The sequence below is a fragment of the Typha angustifolia genome, chromosome 7 (genome assembly GCF_048772165.1).
Source record: "Typha angustifolia cultivar Huaian chromosome 7, ASM4877216v1, whole genome shotgun sequence".
NCBI classification, from domain to species: domain Eukaryota; kingdom Viridiplantae; phylum Streptophyta; class Magnoliopsida; order Poales; family Typhaceae; genus Typha; species Typha angustifolia.
In genome coordinates this window covers 13,353,349-13,371,867 of record NC_133245.1, presented here as the reverse complement: position 1 = coordinate 13,371,867, position 18,519 = coordinate 13,353,349, and the positions used below count along the sequence as shown (strand labels likewise).

The 18,519-nt window shown below is 37.0% G+C and overlaps 2 protein-coding genes across 4 annotated transcripts; both read left to right on the top strand.

Moving 5' to 3' along the window:
• The first annotated feature begins 93 nt into the window (after positions 1-93).
• Positions 94-12,200, top strand: LOC140762800 (DExH-box ATP-dependent RNA helicase DExH1). 3 transcript variants are annotated; one of them, XR_012104751.1, is made up of 17 exons: positions 94-355; positions 1,588-1,733; positions 2,089-2,188; positions 2,268-2,483; positions 2,603-2,698; positions 3,230-3,505; positions 4,284-4,487; positions 4,585-4,737; positions 5,258-5,350; positions 6,604-6,818; positions 8,229-8,388; positions 8,477-8,750; positions 8,872-9,064; positions 9,607-9,793; positions 10,778-11,146; positions 11,702-11,898; positions 11,962-12,200. XR_012104751.1 is itself a non-coding variant. In XM_073100754.1 (16 exons), the coding sequence occupies exons 1-16, from the start codon at positions 188-190 to the stop codon at positions 11,831-11,833; spliced, it is 2,982 nt and encodes a 993-aa protein (XP_072956855.1). In that variant the 5' UTR covers positions 95-187; the 3' UTR covers positions 11,834-11,947. The 3 variants fall into 3 exon arrangements, 1 of the variants encoding a protein (XP_072956855.1); XR_012104750.1 differs by having other exon boundaries at positions 11,982-12,199; XM_073100754.1 differs by lacking the exon at positions 11,962-12,200 and having other exon boundaries at positions 95-355; positions 11,702-11,947.
• A 1,301-nt stretch (positions 12,201-13,501) lies between these two features.
• Positions 13,502-18,476, top strand: LOC140761948 (BRCA1-associated RING domain protein 1). Its single transcript, XM_073099499.1, has 14 exons — positions 13,502-13,645; positions 14,622-14,675; positions 14,756-14,826; positions 14,903-15,007; positions 15,104-15,423; positions 15,744-15,882; positions 15,962-16,026; positions 16,169-16,269; positions 16,453-16,639; positions 16,725-16,819; positions 16,924-17,056; positions 17,135-17,300; positions 17,541-17,659; positions 17,806-18,476. Exons 1-14 carry the CDS (start codon positions 13,557-13,559, stop codon positions 18,115-18,117), a joined length of 1,956 nt encoding a protein of 651 aa, XP_072955600.1. The 5' UTR covers positions 13,502-13,556; the 3' UTR covers positions 18,118-18,476.
• Positions 18,477-18,519: the final 43 nt, after the last annotated feature.

The window sequence follows — 18,519 nt, the reverse complement described above, 5'->3', positions numbered from 1 at the left end:
CACCCATCTTAATCGTTGTGAATCGAATCGATCGCAAATACTACAATACCCTCGCTTACTCGTTTCTTCGTGGTATTTATTTTAGATGTCCGTGTGCTGCCGTTTGGGCAGTCACCTCTACGCGTCTTCCAGGACACTAAACCTACACCTCCCTCTCTACCTGAGAAGAAGTGTCCCTCTTCGCCCCATGTCGTACCGCCCTAACTACCAGGGAGGCCGTAGAGGCGGCGGCGGCGGGAGAGGTGGCGGCGGGAGAGGAAGAGGTGGCGGCGGCGGAGGAAGAGGAGGCGGCGGGCAGCAGAGGTGGTGGGATCCCCAATGGAGAGCCGAGCGTCTCCGCCAGATGGCTGGTGAGGTCGGTTTCCATGTCCTTCTTTCTTTGTCGCGAATTTAGTGCCTTCTTGCTTCTTTGATCAGATGATCTTTTGGTACCAAAAGAAAATTTGTGGGGTGGATATTTTATTAATACTCAATGGATTTCTCATAATAGCGAAGCAAGTCTTATCTTTTTTATGCTTTCGCAACTATCCTGTTTGTTAAGTGTGAGACCCTTCTTTCGAAAGGATTGGTTTCTCTCAATTCTCTTTGATATCTTAGTGGATTATTAGCACCATGTACCTTTTAGAATGTTTCACATAATCTGGTATAAGTTGTAACGTAACATTCTTATCACTTTTTTTTGACATTTTATTGCCATCAAGAACTTTCCTCCCGATTCTTTTCTTTTCAAACATCTGTTGATTCTCCTTATTGGGATGCCATTTCACTTGTAAATGTTATCTTGAGGAATTAGCATTGTAAATATGCACTTTTCCCATTTATAGCAGTAGAATCGACTCACTAAATATGGACCACTAGTTTGGAATTATTCGTATCTGAAAGGATTAGTAGGCAAATCTGCACGCCTCTTAAGCTACAGAAAATCTATCGTTCCTTTTTGGTCTGGAATAATTAGGATCGACTCAAAGTTCTTTTTCTCATGATAACATATATTGAGGGATAGGGGTATCGAACAAGCTTGTTGCCCTCAGATGCTTGTGCTTGGCTTAAGCTTTCTGATATATTAAACAAGCTGAGCTCTGAGCTGATGTCATTTCAATTTAGCGCCAAGTAAATAAATGGGTGCATAAATAAGTACTTATCCTAGAGAAATTATTACAATCTTGTAGTCCAATTGGTAAAGATATCCCTTCTGTTTTGGAGTTTGATAGTTCAAATTCCCCTCATCTGCATCCATTTTGAGCTATATTATTTTTGTTCCATTGTATAATGGCTTCTTTTTCTTCGGGAGTCAGTCTTTCTGAGCTAAGTTTCTTAAGTCAACTCAAGCTTTACTGAGCTAAGTTTGACATATTTGGATCCTTGGGGAGAGAGCCTACTTCCATAGGCTTGGAGAAGTATCATAATATCATATTACTAGTTACTACACTGGATAAAAAACCCTATCAATTTGCTTCTGTGTTTTTTAGATTCTATATGCTTTTATTTCTATACTTGTTTCTTTGTTATATTTTTAGTTACTCTTACTTCTTACGATCTGCATATCTTTTACTAATTTCTAATTACTCTTTCCATTACATTTTCCAGGTGGAAAAGCTGGATGAGGATGAATGGTGGAGTAAGATAAACCAATTGAAACAAGGTGGCCAGCAGGAGCTGATAATTAAGCGGAATTTCGGGCGTGATGGTCAAAATACTCTTGCAGATATGGCTCAGACTTTAGGCCTTCACTTGTAAGTTTTGAACTCTTATGTTTTCTCTCTTTTACTTTCATCATACTTTTTAATCTACTCAGATTTTCCTTTTAGTTGTTGTATGTACTTGTCGCTTCTCTTTACTCCATTTTTTCTTATTTAATTGCCAAGGAATGTGAAACTGTTGTAGCTTTCAGACATAATTGCAAGTGCATTCTGGTGTTAAAATGAAAACTATCCTTTCTTTATCGAAACCAGACAGGATCTGGACTTACAGTTTTCTTGATTAGGACTTGTTGTATCTGTCTTTCTTGTTTATAGATTGGATGACACATTACATATGTGCAAACCTAACAGAATTTTCCTTCTCTTGGTTTACTTTTCCTGATGATAGCAATGCATATAACAAAGGGAAGACACTAGTTGTCAGCAAAGTCCCATTGCCAGATTACCGTGCAGATCTTGATGAACGGCATGGATCAACACAAAAAGAGGTATTATGATGTGAGTAATTAGAGGATGTATTTCACCGCCCAGCACCTATAATCTTGTACTGCTTCATATTGATTGCAGATTAAGATGTCCACAGAAACTGAGAGAAGAGTTGAAAATATTTTAGCACGATCAAAAGAAATATTGACCATAAATGATTCTGCTGGCACATCTGCTAATATTTACAAGCAGTCTTTAGCTGGCACATCTGTGACTAAATCTGAGTCAACATCAGATGTAGATGCTGTCAAGCAAAAGTTCAGTGCTGAACTAAGGGACTTGCAAAAATCCAAGAAGGTACGTCTTGCTGATGCTATTTGCTTCCTAGATGACCTCAATTTAGTCCTGTAGTGAAACAATGATAACTTTGTTTAGGATTGGTTTTCAGAGTGTGTCTGACCTGTCCTTCCTTACAGGCAACACCAAGTGCTAGAGCGATGCAGTCTTTCAGGGAAAAGTTGCCTGCTTACAAAGTCAAAGATGAATTTTTGAAAGCCGTGACAGCCAATCAGGTAAAGATCTTCCTGACCAGTGTTCACTTGTGGCATGGAAGGGTGAATCTTGTGTTTCTTCTTATTGAGAGGTTGGATTTTTAGTAGATATGGTGGAACAAAATCTAAAATCTGCTAGTTGGTTATGGTGGGCCACAGGATTAGTATCCTTAGTTAGTATATTCTTTGTGCTCAATTAATTACCTATTAAAGTATGCATTGTAGTGCCAGTGATACTGTGATACAAAGAGTAATTTTCACTTTTCAATGTTCTACAAGATCTTGTAGTACTACTAATCTCAAGAACGTTGCTTATGGTGCAGTTGTTGTTTTTTATTTGTTGACTTTGTTACTCATCATGATTTGCTTATGATTATGTTGTTATATCACTCGTTTTAGATGACAGTAAATTTATGCTTTATATTGCTTAAATTGGAGTTTATTTGCTAAACTGTAGTTCTCTTTTAGCCTGAGTCTCCTATATGATATTGTTCTTTGAGTAGAGAGTTTGCTACATTTTCTTGTCTTCTGATCAAGGCCTTAGTTATGTAGGTACTCGTTGTTTCTGGTGAGACAGGTTGTGGGAAAACAACACAATTACCACAATTCATATTGGAGGAAGAGATAGAAAATCTACGAGGAGCCAATTGCAACATAATTTGTACTCAACCTCGCCGTATATCAGCCATATCTGTTGCAGCACGAATTGCTTCTGAAAGGGGTGAGAATCTGGGAGAAACTGTTGGCTACCAAATCCGTTTGGAAGCAAAACGTTCTGCACAAACTCGACTTTTATTCTGTACTACTGGAGTACTACTTCGTAGACTGGTATGCTACAGCCTACAAACTTTCACTGGAGTCATTTTGATATAATACAAGCCAAATATGTGCCTCTTTTTGTTATTTTTCCTTTTCTCTGAAGCTCCATTCCTAGTTAATTTCCTGGTAATTTTTTTTCTTTTGCAAGTTAGTTTGCTATTTTCCTAATTATTTTGTGACTTTAGATTTCGCCATACTTGAGTGTCCATTTGATACAAGATATTGAGCTTACTGTTTTGACGTCTATCTAAGCATCTAGGACAACAGAAGTGTTATGCCAATGTTTCAATTTATTTATCAGTTTTATTTTTATTACAACTGTGAATATCTCTGTGACTGCTGTTATCTTGTTATGCTACCTATTTACTGTTTTATTTCTTGGCATGTTGCCCACCGATATGCCTTCTAATGAAGCATTGCTGCTAATAGGTGCCGAGCCAGCTGGCATGGCCGTACCACATGCAGATCAATTCTTGGTTCATGTATTTTTGTTTCTTAACTCATACTTAAGATACCTACAATGCATATAGGTGGAGAAAGTATATAATTGTGGGATCACTCTATATTGCATGAAGTCCAATATTTCGTCCATGCTAATATGGTGTCAAATTGCATCTTCTTCTGTGGTAGTCCTGTCAGCATGATTTGACAGTTCTCTGACTATCTAACTTTGTCATACATCTATCTTTTTCATATTTCTGAGTAGCCAGTGTTTATGATGTTATATCCTGTGAAAATCTACTTTTAAACTATCCTCTTTGCTGTTTCTATTGGATTTGAAATGCAGGTTCAGGAACCTGAGTTAGCGGGCATAAGTCATTTACTAGTGGATGAAATCCATGAGAGGGGCATGAATGAGGATTTCCTTATCATAATTTTGCGGGACCTTCTTCCCCGCCGTCCTGATCTTCGTCTTATATTGATGAGTGCAACCATAAATGCAGATCTCTTCTCCAAATATTTCGGGAATGCTCCCGTTATCCATATCCCGGTAATTTTTATCTTATATGTGCAGAATAAATAGAAGATTTACTTGCATTAGTACTTCGATTATTTGAACATTAGTCATCTTCTTTTTGTTTGTGTAGGGATTGACTTTCCCTGTCACAGAAGTGTTTCTAGAAGACATCCTGGAAAAAACCCGTTACAAAATCAAATCAGAATTTGATAATCACCCAGGGAACTCTAGAAGGAGAAGACAAATTTCAACAAAAACTGACCCACTGACAGAAATGTTCGAGGTGATCCTGGATTCTTGCACTTCATTCTGAACTCGTCCTTCGAGAAGCAACTTACTTTTTCTTTGGTGTTGGTGACTCCTCTTTTTCCGCTCGTCATTATTGACCGAGGTTGCTGATTGCTGTTACAAAAGTTTCTTTTATAAATGCAGGCTAGTAATTTTACTAAATAAATGAGTTTGCATTGTCTTGAATCATTTCATCCTTATGAGTACCACTTCTCTGAATTATAAGACTCATCTACCAATAAGAAAAGTTCACCAGAACGTAATTTTCTTAGATGTTTGCTCTTGTTTTTCCCTTGTTAAAAAGGCAAACCAGAAACTTTGGCAAAACCACAAACAGTTTTCTCAAATTTTATTAATTTTCGGAACAATAGCTTCCTAATGATGGTCAATATTTTATTCTGATGAAACATTGCAATTTATGTTGTTTGATCTTGTTATGCTATTTCATTTCTTTTCTTGTTTGGTCATCAACTTTTATTCTGACGCAACACTTCTCTTTGTTCCTTTCCCCTTAGGATGTTGATATTGATAGTAAGTACAAAAGCTACAGCATATCTACAAGGCAATCTCTTGAAGCTTGGGCTGGTGCACAGTTAGACTTGGGCCTTGTTAAGTAGCTTGGAGCTTTTTTTAATGTTTGACTGTAAACTTGGTGTCGTAGATTACACAATGTCTGCAGGTTTATTGACTTTGGTGTGGTCAATCAGCAATGTTTACATTTGGAGCAGCCAACTTTACTTTTTGCTTATATTTGAGTTTAATATTGGTGGAGCAGCTTTTTAATTTGAAGCATAATTGTGAAGAACTGACAGTGATAGTTATCTGAAATACTAAGTGTCTACCTAACCTATATTGGGCATAATATGCCATAGAGTAATTATTCAACATAATCTCAAAGATTTTATACAAGAATAAAAAGGAGAATATGAAACTTCATATAAGTGGGGTTTGACTTCTGTGAGCTATTCATTTGAAAATGTGTTCTGGTCATAAATCAGGTATTAATAATTATGTTGCACACTATTCTCAAACTAAGCTTCCCCTAGATGTCAATGAGACATGAGGTTTACAAGATCTTACTGCGGATTTTTCCTTTTTTTTTTCTTTAACTAAATTCCTTTAAGTTCTTTAGAGCTTAGTTGCCACATTGTTTAGAATTAGCAGAACTTGTAAATTCTTCGAAACTTCTAACTTCTTGACACATTTGAAGAATGAAAGAATATTAGCGTTGGTGTTTATTATGGTCAAACTGAAACTGAGAGTTGTTTGTCATAAAATTAGTCCCTTGAATTTTCTAACGGTGATTTGAGGGAAGAATATAATAGTCAGTCCTGAAAAAGCTAAAGTTGTTAAGGGCCATCCTTTTGTTAAAGTTCAAATTATGAAGCATGAATAAAGATGCAGGATGATGGATATACACGATACATATCCACACATATCCACCGGTACGACAAATTAGTGATGCACATAACATATATATGTGTGTGTTTGTTTGTTTGTTTGTTTGTACAACATATGAGAGTATACCCTAAGCAATATTCATCAATAAAGCTAATTCTTTATCATAATTTGTGAGTTAATAATATTGGGAGCAAAGAAGAGATATACATAACTTATAAAATGATTGATTATGATATAAACGCATGATTCTCCCATGTGTTGTGCGACTGTTCATAGTTCATGTGAGTAGTGACAGCAACATTTAAGTATTCCAACTTGAGGAAAATCCCTAGCTGACATTTTACCTACAAATTCTTTCTGAGTACTGTTGAATAAATAAGTCTTTTTTGGTTGCCTTTCTTTTGCATGTAAGCATTTGAAATTTGCATGCAAGGTGATCACTCTTTATGTGAATATGCAGGTGGAAAGCACTATTGAATATATTTGTCGAAATGAAGGAGATGGTGCTATCCTAGTATTCCTCACAGGTTGGGATGAAATATCTAAGCTGCTTGACAGGATTAAGGGAAATAACCTTCTTGGAAATTCTAGCAAGTTTATAGTTCTTCCATTGCATGGTTCAATGCCTACCATCAATCAGCGTGAGATTTTTGATAGACCAGCAAGTAATATGAGGCAAGTGCTGTCGTTTCTTCTTCTCCTTGTCTCCTATTTGTTTGATAACACATCAAGTAATTTTTGTTGAAGTCTGACGGCTGTAGAGAGTCTGACTTATAATATTTTGAAAGTGCTGGATATGTATACTCGCATTATTTTGGTTTACAACTTTGCATTATTGAATATAATGTGGCTCTTTGACTCATGTTATTTGGAGTCTAATGCTGCTTCAGATAGAGATGCACACACAATTTATATATTTCACTAAGTTGTTTAATGGTATCACAAAATTTTCATTCTTGATTGGGTTATAAATCTGATATGACAGAAGCAGTATTTTTTAATACCTATCAGCTCAATATCTGTCTAGTTACTTTTTTCTGGATTTTAGGAATTTGCAGCTCATTGCATTCCATGTAAAATCTTTCAATCCTGAAATCCACTATAATGTTTAATCCTAACTTGATCTTGCCTATGGACTAAGAATCTTGTTTAGGGACATATTGAACCATGTTTTGCTCATGTCTTTTATGCTGAAGGCTGCCATGAGCAAATCTGAAATGATAGGGCTTCTTTACAAGCGGCATGCCTATTTTTCCCAAGTGTCAAGCTTGCCCTATGCTGGGTCATGCTAAAATGCTGATTGCCAAGTGCTTTGGCAAGTAAATCGATGGTTTTGCCGATAAAATAATCAGGGAATCACATACCTTTCCTTTCCAGAAGTGTTCTATAGGTTCATCTGCAACTGCTGCAAAGATACAAAATTCAAATAGTTAAGCTTTCTTGTTGCTGCCATTACATTTATCTGGAACATATATCTGGAATCAACCTGCTTCTTAACTGTCCTCACAGTAATAACAGAATCGTTAATGTTCTTAGATGTAGAAATACCTTTCCTTGAACAATAACATGAACTATTGAAGTCTTTATGATCTAGGTGTAATTAATTTCCAAGTTGATAATAGCCTCAAAGAATATCAATTGCCATTTCTCTGGGTAAACTTTTAGGTTTGCTATCCACTGATCCAATGTGATTCTTCTGATCTTTGTCTTGGAGAAAAGTGTGAGTATGATGCATGCTGACAGAAGCAGGAGTTGTCATTAAAGCAAACGGAAATTAAACCTGGATAGCTCATATTCTTAGCACTCAAAGCAGATGATAGGGAAGATAACATGAAAGACCGTCAGGCTTTATCTTTTCTCTGCTCTATATCACCATTCGTCTAAGTTAACTGCATAATGTTCATCCATTGTACATTTCTTGTTTTGTTCCTCTCGTGCAGCTTCCTGCAATTTTGAATTACCATTAAGGCCTCTTCCAATAGTTGCATATTCACTTTTCAGTTGCTCCATATAAGCCTATCAAATCATCCAGGAGAAATAGCACGTGAAGATGACAATATTGTTTTATTTTGTGTATAATTGCAGAAAAATTGTGTTAGCAACAAATATTGCAGAAAGTAGTATTACCATAGATGATGTGGTGTATGTCATTGATTGTGGGAAGGCAAAGGAGACAAGTTATGATGCTCTGAACAAGCTGGCATGCTTGATACCCTCATGGATATCAAAAGCTTCTGCACATCAGGTATATTACTACGTGCAGACTCTTTTACTGCTTTTGTTATGTTCTGCTAGTTGGCCATGTTCTCTTGATAACAAGCCTGCTTGTACAGAGGCGGGGGCGTGCAGGGCGTGTACAACCCGGTGTTTGCTATAGGTTGTACCCAAAAATTATTCATGATGCCATGATGCAGTATCAATTGCCTGAAATTCTTCGAACTCCTTTGCAAGAACTATGTCTAAATATTAAAAGCTTACAGCTTGGAGCAGTTGCCTCTTTTTTAGCCAAGGCATTGCAACCGCCTGATCCACTTTCTGTCAAAAATGCAATTGAGCTTCTCAAAACTATTGGTGCGCTAGATGGAGAGGAGGAACTTACTCCTCTTGGTGTGTAATATAACTACATTCTCATGAAAGATTTTCTATAATTTAAACTTAGAGTTCCGTTGATACATTGCTCTTTTGGGGTTTTCTCCTCAGTTTGTTTTCCTTTTCTTGACTGTTACAGGGCGTCATCTCTGCACACTGCCACTGGATCCAAATATTGGAAAGATGCTACTCATGGGTTCTATCTTTCAATGTCTAAATCCAGCATTAACGATTGCTGCTGCTCTTGCACATCGTGACCCATTTGTACTGCCAATAAACAGAAAAGAAGAAGCTGATGCTGCCAAAAGATCCTTTGCTGGTGATTCTTGCAGGTTGGTCCATCCACTTCCTTGCATGACTCATACCATGAACATTTCCCATTCTCTCTTATCGTCAATTAATCTAGTGATATTGAAGTCTCCTATTGTAACATAACCCCTCTAATCAATTTATAACAAGATCCGTCACTAAGACAACGATGTGATGGAGTGGAAGAACAATTAGATACAGATATACAATTGCAAAATAACTGAAATCTGTCTTCCCCTTGATTGATCAATTTCAACAAGTTATAAATTTATCTAGTAATATATGTTCTGGAAGTATTTAACCAACTCTACGTATCAATAAAACCAACCGAAGGATAATATTTGAATTCTGAAGCTTGTATTCTTGAGAGGAGAACATTAAAAAAATCAGCCAGTTGGCATGTAAGTTGTCTCAGACTCACAGGACTTAACAGTTGGTGGCTGAAAATTCTTTTGGTCCAACTTCTAGAAATTTCATTTTGACCTTGTTGAAGCACTCTTCTTAATCTTTGTCTACGCTTGCTAAATGCTGATGGTACCTGTATGTACTCTTAAACTTTTTGCAGCGATCATATTGCTCTTTTGAAAGCGTTTGAAGCATGGAAGGATGCAAGACGTAGTGGAAGAGAACGTGCTTTCTGTTGGGAGAACTTTTTATCCCCAATAACATTGCAGATGATGGAGGACATGAGAAATCAATTTGTTGATCTATTATCTGACATAGGTTTTGTGAACAAGGCTAAAGGAGCAAAGGTATGCCTCTTCAACTTTTTCTTCAGATCTTTTTCATACACAATAGCCCTACATGCTAGTTGAATTTCTTCTCTTTGGTTCATCGTAGTTTAATAAGGCTTGAACTTGACTCCTATCCTTCGCCTATGCCTGAGTATATCCACACTGATTGTAGCTGCTTTAGAACTGTTCAACTCACTACATTTCATGCACAGCTGTGATATTTCTTTGGTTTTAATGGAACTTTCTGATTCTAGAATCAGTATTCTTTGTTTATGTGCACTTGATGTTGCCAATATATACTCATCTTTGGGAAGGAAACTATAAAATTTTGTTGAAGATTTTTCCAGCAACTTCCACTGTAACTATTAGTGTATCCACGTTGGTATACTCTTCTTTCATGGTTACATGAAGACTTACAATTGAGGGTAACTTTTCAGAACTTCTTTACTCCTACTTTTGTCACTGCAATTTTTTTCAGAAGTGACAAAAACTTGGTGATGTTAGATGTGGAAAGGATTTTCCTGGAGAGATCAAACACAAAACAGGAAAGCATTTTTCTTATATGAAACATCAATCCAATTCCCAAGTCTGTAATTTTATTGCAGAAACATTATCTTGGATAGTAAATTTTGTGGACCAACCAATAGATTAAGGATCATCTACAGATGAATCAAAACTGAGTTTTAATGCTTGAAGAAAAAAGATTTTTCTGCAGTTTCCATGCTAAGACAGTGGGAAGATACGGAAACAATATCAAAAGACTTGGTTTAAGGATTTGGTCTCACCCAAGTGAAAATTTAATGCTTGTATGTCAAATCATCACAGATCTATGATTACAAGGATAGTCGGGGGTGCTGGGTTAATGTAACTTATCTGTATTCCAATTTTCAGAAGCTTAGGATCTTTACAAAGTTGGCCCTTTGTGATGATATTTATGATTGTGAAGTTCAACAGTTCAATTCTATTCAGTTACTAATATTCCTGAGCTTATGCTTTTTCCAGGCATATAATCATTACGGAGATGATTTAGAAATGGTATGTGCTATTCTCTGTGCTGGGCTTTATCCCAATGTAATTCAGTGCAAAAGAAGAGGGAAGAGGACTGCTTTCTATAGTAAAGATGTTGGAAAAGTCGATATCCACCCATCATCTGTTAATGCAGGGGTTCACCAGTTCCCATTGCCTTACATGGTTTATAGTGAAAAAGTTAAAACTACAAGCATTTATATTCGGGATTCAACAAATATATCAGATTATGCTTTGCTTCTCTTTGGCGGCTCTCTCAATCCAAGCAAATCTGGAGAAGGCTTTGAGATGTTAGGTGGCTACCTTCATTTCTCCGCACCAAAGAGTGTAATACAGCTTATTCAGGTAAAATAGGCTCTCAAAACTACTATTGCACAACTGATCTGTGTGTAAGACATCATGCTCATACTAGTAACCATGAATTACCAACATGATCTGAAGGTTGTTATTTAGCTGTACAAACAACTGAAAAGATCAAATGCACAGGAAGTTCAGCATGTTCTGCTATAGTTATCTAATAATCCACACCTTGGCCTTGTTTTCTCTCTTCAAGAAGGGAAAAGCAGAAAGAAAAAGTTATTCAAATTGTGGAGCATATCGCAATTCAAAGGGACATTGATCTAGTCGAGATACTGTAGAAGTGGTTCTAAGTTTCAAGTTGGTGAAAATCTGGAATACCTAGCATTTAATATCAATGCTGAAGCTGCATATTGTAGTTTACCATAACACCAAAGAAATTACTCTTGTTGAACTTCTTGTGCACTGTTAATCTTAAGAAAAGAAGTACAGGCAAGAAAAGAATTGCACAGGATGAAATAGAAAATATTGCCTACTTGATACATTTTCTCATCCTGAAACTGTATCCTTATCTCTTAACTGTCTTGGTTTTTGTTCCAACAGAGGTTGAGAGGGGAATTGGACAAACTTCTTCAGAGGAAAATTGAGGATCCGGGGCTCGATGTTCCTGCAGAGGGAAAGGGTGTTGTAGCTGCAGCTGTGGAATTGCTGCATAGCCAAAACTTTTACCACTAGAAAGATTGAGAGATCTCTGGAAGCTTCAGGAAGATTTCCTTCTACTTATTGGTTGTACAAAATTTGTAAGACTGTAACTTTATTTATTTTCCCCCCTATTTCTTCTTTGAGTAACTTATAGAGAGTAGGTTTAATTCATCCTTTACAGGTGCACTGTAGTTTGTGAATTACTCTTAACCAAATGGACGAGGCCTTCACTAAAGGAATGAGCTGTGGTAATGCATAGAATTCTTCGCCAATAGTGAGAGGAAGATAAGAAGATACTAAATAGTCTAACTTCTCATGTATTTTCTCATAGTCATGGCTGGTTGTCCAACCAGGAAAGATAGCTGTTTATGCCATCCATATCAGTAACTAACATAAATCTACTTCGAGTTCATGAGTTGGAGACATGATGTACCAACTGACTAACTCATTAAATCTAGTACTTGTCCATTCTCCATCAATGTACTCGAAGTCGACAACGTTGTTGTGGAATCTGAAACCGGTATTGCAAAGAGCTGACTTCCTTCGTGACTAAATCTAACTCCTGTCTCTGGAATGATTCCAGAGCATTCCTGACTTCTAATGGAGTGATCTGAAAACGAGGCACTTGCCACTTGGTTAGTGATGTCTCAGTTGAAGCTTCTGTCGTTTTGGGGATAAACTTCTTCCTCTGGAGACTGGAGCTTGCAGTTCCAGTGGTTTCTTTCTGGCCAAACTGATCAGTTCTTCCAGGCAGTTGCTAGTTAAAGATGAAATGAGACGTTAAAAATCGAGTGAAACAATGAACATAGTAGCTGATTCAGTGAAGGCCATACTTAGTGAGTAATGTACAAAAAGAACACGAAATGAAGAAGAGATCGAAGTACAATTATATACCAGCCTCCTTTTTTGTTGTACATATCGCAGTGGATCCTGTTTTCCTCTTCAGTGAAGTTTCCATGGCTGAGGTAATTTAGTCATCCTGCCATAGAAGAGATCAACCGTAGGCTTATTTCACAAGGGAAGTCTGTATATATAGAATAAGAGTCTGGCAAATAGGAGAAGAAGAGGAGCTTATAGGAGGTGGGACTTGCGTATAGTGATGATGATAACATGAAGCTGAGCAAAAGTTAAAGTGAAAATATGGATGCACAGCTATAAGGTCAGCAATGAGCCACACGTAGTATGCATAAAAAATCATCTAAGGATAGGAGGTAGTTGGAACTGAAGTATTATTAAAAGCCTACGTGAAACATTTATACTATGCTTGTTTTAAGTTTATATTAAATTTTTGAGATCCAATTGTATATTTGTAGTTCTAATTGGCTGCCAAATTATCCAGCATTTTAAGTAAAAATAGGTTTAGAATGTTATATTTCAGGTAATCGAAGGCAGCCAAGTACCCCTGCTACAGTAAGTTCCTGCATTCGGGGCTGCAGGTGATCTGCTGCATGACATAGAACGTTAGAACGAAAACCGCTGCAAATTTACCTCCAATGCCCCTCAAAACAAAACCGATTAGAATTTCGCGCGCGCTCTCAGACCATTTAATTGGCTCCCACCCGCGCGAAGCCCCCGCCTTTTCTTGTCTGAAATATTTCCGCGCACGGATCTATGACGTCCACGTATACTTAACATTTCGTGCCCCTCTCTTCTTTTTTAAGGAAGCCAAACCTGACCACTTCCGAGAGAGAGAGAGAGAGAGAGAGAGAGAGAGAGAGAGAGAGAGAGAGAGAGAGAGAGAGAGAGAGAGAGAGAGATGGCGGAGATGGAGAGCTTCAGGAGATGCGTGAACCCTTTGGTTCTCAATCTACAGAAGATGGAGCTGGAGTTGACATGCCCCATTTGGTATCTGCGATTCCCTTCCCGTCTTTTCTTTTCTGAATAGAATCTTTAGTTGGCTCTAAAATTGACTACGGTTGTTATAGAAATGATACAAAGATTTGATTCTTGGCTCATATTTCTTAAGGGTTTTTCCTTTCGTTAGACTGCTATGCTGATACGAGTTGGTGAGATTACAAAGATTTGATTTCTTTTTGTGGAGAAGAAGCTTTTGGTGGATCATAATTTTGCTACTATCCTTTCACCCCTGTCAGGAAATTATTGATAAAAATGGATCTACTATGTTCATTAGCGAGACATATCCAGTACTGTTTAACGTGTGATATAATGGGGAAATATGCGGGATAGATGAACTTATAATTAAGAGAAAGACATAAAAAGGAGAGCTAAGTTTGCTTTGGACCTAAGCATCTGCCTTGGTACAACCAACAGGGGTTGATAGGTAGAGTATAGCTTAAAGTGAATGTACTCACGAATGAAAATGCAATAACATGGAAAAGTTTGTAAATGAAAATAAGAGAAGGAAAATGAAAATAGACCAAGTTCTAAAAATAATGTACTCGTCCATTCTTCCCCAAGCTTGATCATGAACTAGAAATTAAACAGATTTTCCTGTGAAAGCTTCTTTCTTTTAGTTGTTAAACAAACAATGCTGCTTAAAGGCATGCAAGATGGGAAGCAAAATTTGATGAAAGATCTGACTAAAAAAGCAGGAAAGATTGCTAGTTGCAAGATGAGATAATGTTTTACACATACTTATGTACAATATGTGTCAAACATTAAAGGCAGCAACAAAAAAACCTGTATTTACTGTCTCGCAGTTTATCACATAAAACAGTTTATTCTCATGTTTTTGGGTTTTCCCTGATCTTGATTGCTTCGCTATAAAATGTCAAACTACAGTCTTGACGTTCGTATGGATTACTTTTATAGCTGCCTTTCGTGTCGTAAATGTTCTTATCATTTGATTTTCTGATGGCAGTTTAAAGTTACTGAGCATCCCAACTTTGTTGCCATGTAATCACATCTCTTGCAGGTATTCTTTGCAACTTTATAAAATATTACCATAATCAAGTTATATTTATCTAATATGCTGAATTCTGTGGACACATACAGTCTTTGTGTCACAGCTCGAACAGTAAATAGTTATGACTGCCCTATTTGTAAAGTTCCCTTCCATTACCAAGGTAATTCTCAGTTTTGAACTATGATCTTTAGATGCTAGTTTTAGTTCTTTTTATGATTTTCTAAAATGGATTGCAGATTTAAAACCTGCTGCTCATATTGAAGCAATGGTGAACATTTATAGAAGCATGAATTCTTCTGTCAGTGCTATCCTAACACAACAACCAAAACTTGACATTTCTGGTACATTCACTCACTTTTGTAGATCTGCATAACTTTTTTATATGTATCAGTTTCTACTGGACTATTCTGATATCTTTGTACTTCTGCAATATATAGACCAAAAACCACCTTCAGGTGGAAGTCCAGGCTCGGAGAACAAAAGTGCCGTGGATAAGCTTGAAGATGATCAAATACATAACATGATTGGGCCAAAATCAAGATATACACACTCATGCGCACCTGTCTATAGGAATATGGATGACGGGAAATTCAGTAATGATGGAGAAACAGGTGAGCTTGTGATCAATGAAAGCAACAATGAGGTTGACAAGGTTGGTGTGGATGCGTATACCAAACAGAAGGAACCATGTAGCTCTCAGTCTTCTGGTGACCTGAGGGATTCATATTATGAAACCAATGGCCCTAGATGTGAACCTGTAAGTTAATCCATTTTTTTTACCACCTAACTTTGTGAAGATGTTTATTAGATTGCTGTCCTAAGATGTTAAGTTATTTTGTTTGAACTAGAAAGTCTAGAATAATAAAGATTAAATTGAAGAAGCTGCTGTAATTTTAAACTTTGTTGAAAACTAAAGTCCATCTCAAAGGTCAATCAATAGAAAGCTTCAAATAATCGGTGCTAATTTCAAACTCACATACGAAGTTACTAGTAACTGCAACATGAAATTTCAATATCTATTATATGCATTTTATTCATAAAATGATTTTTCTCGTTAATCCAAATGTGTTTGTTCAGAGAAGCAGCAGATCACCTGTTAAAGGCTCATTCAGAGGAGATCCAATAGTTGGAATGAACCAAGAGGATCAATGTAGAGAGTCAAAGAGACAGAAGTTGGATAACGCTGACGACGTTGACAAATGTACTAATTTTAAGTGTAAGGATTTCTCACATTCCAAATCCAAATCTGCTCCCAAGCATTGAAGACACTAAAGAGTTTCATAAATCACATACAGGGGAACAGAACAACACAGCCTGCATGGGGAATTGTGCATTTTGCCACACTTCTAGATCCACTGAGGTAATCCATTATCCCTTCAGGCAAGCGCACTACAGGATTCATCATTGACTTGTTAACAGAGATCTGTTTATCATGTTAAGTTCCCTGTGTGTTTTTTGTTGAATCTTCTAACTGTTTTTCATGTACAACTGGAATCCCCCAGGCTTCGGGACCAATGTTACATTATCTTGATGGAGAACCAGTACCAGGTGATCAAGCTAGACAAGCAAATGTCCTGCATGTACATGAGAAATGCATTGAATGGTACAGACAATCATTTGATTTTGTGATCTCTTACTCTTCAGAAAGAGAATATATACGTATTGACTAACAAGTTACTTTGTGGTCATTATATTAAGTAATATATTTCCACAACCAAATGTCTACCTAGCATGTACTTCTCAACTATATAATATTTCGTATTGTTCACTGCTAATATCAATACAGGGCTCCTCAAGTATTCTTTTCTGGTGATACTGCTATGAATTTGGAGCCGGAATTGGCTCGTGCTTCTAAGATCAAATGTAGCAGCTGTGGATTGAAAGGTGCAGCACTTGGTTGTTATGCCAAGAGTTGCCGTAGAAGCTTTCATGTCCCATGTGCCTATGAGATCCCAGAATGCCGATGGGATCCAGTAAGTCTTTTTCCCCGCTAAATACATACTAGCTTTGTCTTAATCAGCAAAGCAATTCTTATAATTGATATACTATCTTTTTCAGGTTAGTTTTCTTTTGCTTTGTCCTGCTCATTCTTCTCACAAATTGCCATGTGATAGATCAAAGACTAAAGATAAGATCAAGGCCAAGCGTCAATTGTATGATTTCTTTTTTTTTTCTTCTCTATTTTAATACATTCAAAGACTTCTATTCTGATTGCCTTTGTCACCACGACTAATCTCGATAACTGCTCTTTTACTAGATCATCTTCCAATTTGTTGCTGGATGACCTGACTTCATCTTCAAAGAAACAAAGTGATGAAGTCTGGGCAGCCTCATCTTCTCTGACTAGAGAATGGATGATATGTGGTTCTGCCCTCTCTAGCAAAGATAAGGTGGGGATGATGATCTTGTTAGTCTCTTTGCTTGTAGTTTACATCCAATTGCTGATTGTTTTATTTGGTTACTTACAGGAAATCCTGGATGATTTTGTGAACCTAACTGGTGTATCTGTAGCTAATAACTGGAAGCCAAATGTCACTCATGTAATTGCTGCTACTGATGAACGTGGTGCTTGTGGCAGAACACTCAAAGTGCTTATGGCTATACTAGGAGGGAAATGGGTTTTAACTGTAGACTGTAAGTATCTTCCCCTAAATCTTTGGCTATGTTTCATAATAAAGTAGTAAGCTCCTCTATAGTCTTCGTTTAATCATTAATTTGGTATTGATTGGTCAACAGAAGGATATTATCCAGAGTCCATGTTCCCAAAAGCAGACGCTATCTTGTTTCAGATATCTACATCTGTTGTTTATGATGCGAATTATTTCCTTTCCAAAAGATTTCTCTTTCCTGAGTTCTTCATTTTGCGAATTATAGGGCTACAGGCTTGTCTCGAAGCTAGACATCCAGTCTCTGAAGAGCCATATGAAATCAGTTATGATGTCCATGGGTCCTTTGATGGACCTAGAACTGGAAGAATAAGAGCCATGCAAAAGGTCTATCTCTCTATTTCTCTCTCCATATGTACATATATAGGCACTTATATGAGTCATCATGACTTTTTGAATAACATCTGAATTCAAAGATGATTAAAAATTGTAGATATATTACCAACTGCTTATATATGGTTGCTCTCTTGCAGGCACCAAAGCTGTTTGCAAGTTTAGCCTTCTATTTCAGTGGTCATTTTATGCCCTACTACAAAGGTCACCTTGAAGACTTGATCTTAGCTGCTGGTGGATCTATCTTGAAGAAGAACGAGCTTTCTGAAGCATCTCTAATTCTTTATAGTACAGAGCCTCCACAAGGAAGTGATCCAAACGACCTTGCTGAGGTTATTAAGAGGAGGAAAGAGGAAGCAGAAGAATTAGCAACTACAACTGGATCTCGGGTTATCGCTCATACATGGCTTCTGGACTCCATTGCAGCTTGCAGTGTTCAACTGCCCATCTGAATGTATTATAGGTTTGCTCGGATGTCATATTATCCTACTTTCCAGTAGGAACAATCTGAATGATCAATTTAACAGTTTTATTTAGTCAGTTCTATTTACATCCTTCTTGTTCCATTAGTTTGTCATGCATTTTTTTTTCTAACTTGTAGTTTCTATAACTTGGTATGGTGTCTTTTACCAAGTACGTTGTCAATATATGATAGTTTCTATAAGTTGGTATATGCTTTTCTATATTTGCAAACTCGTGTTCAGATCTTGTATGTGCGCATATCTAAACGAAAGATTGATTTAAGTTAAGGATTGTTTCCTAAACCAATATTTGACTTGGTATTGAATGTTATGCCTGAGTAATGGCAAATGTACAAACACGCAGCAAAAAAATGCTAATTTGTGGGACATACA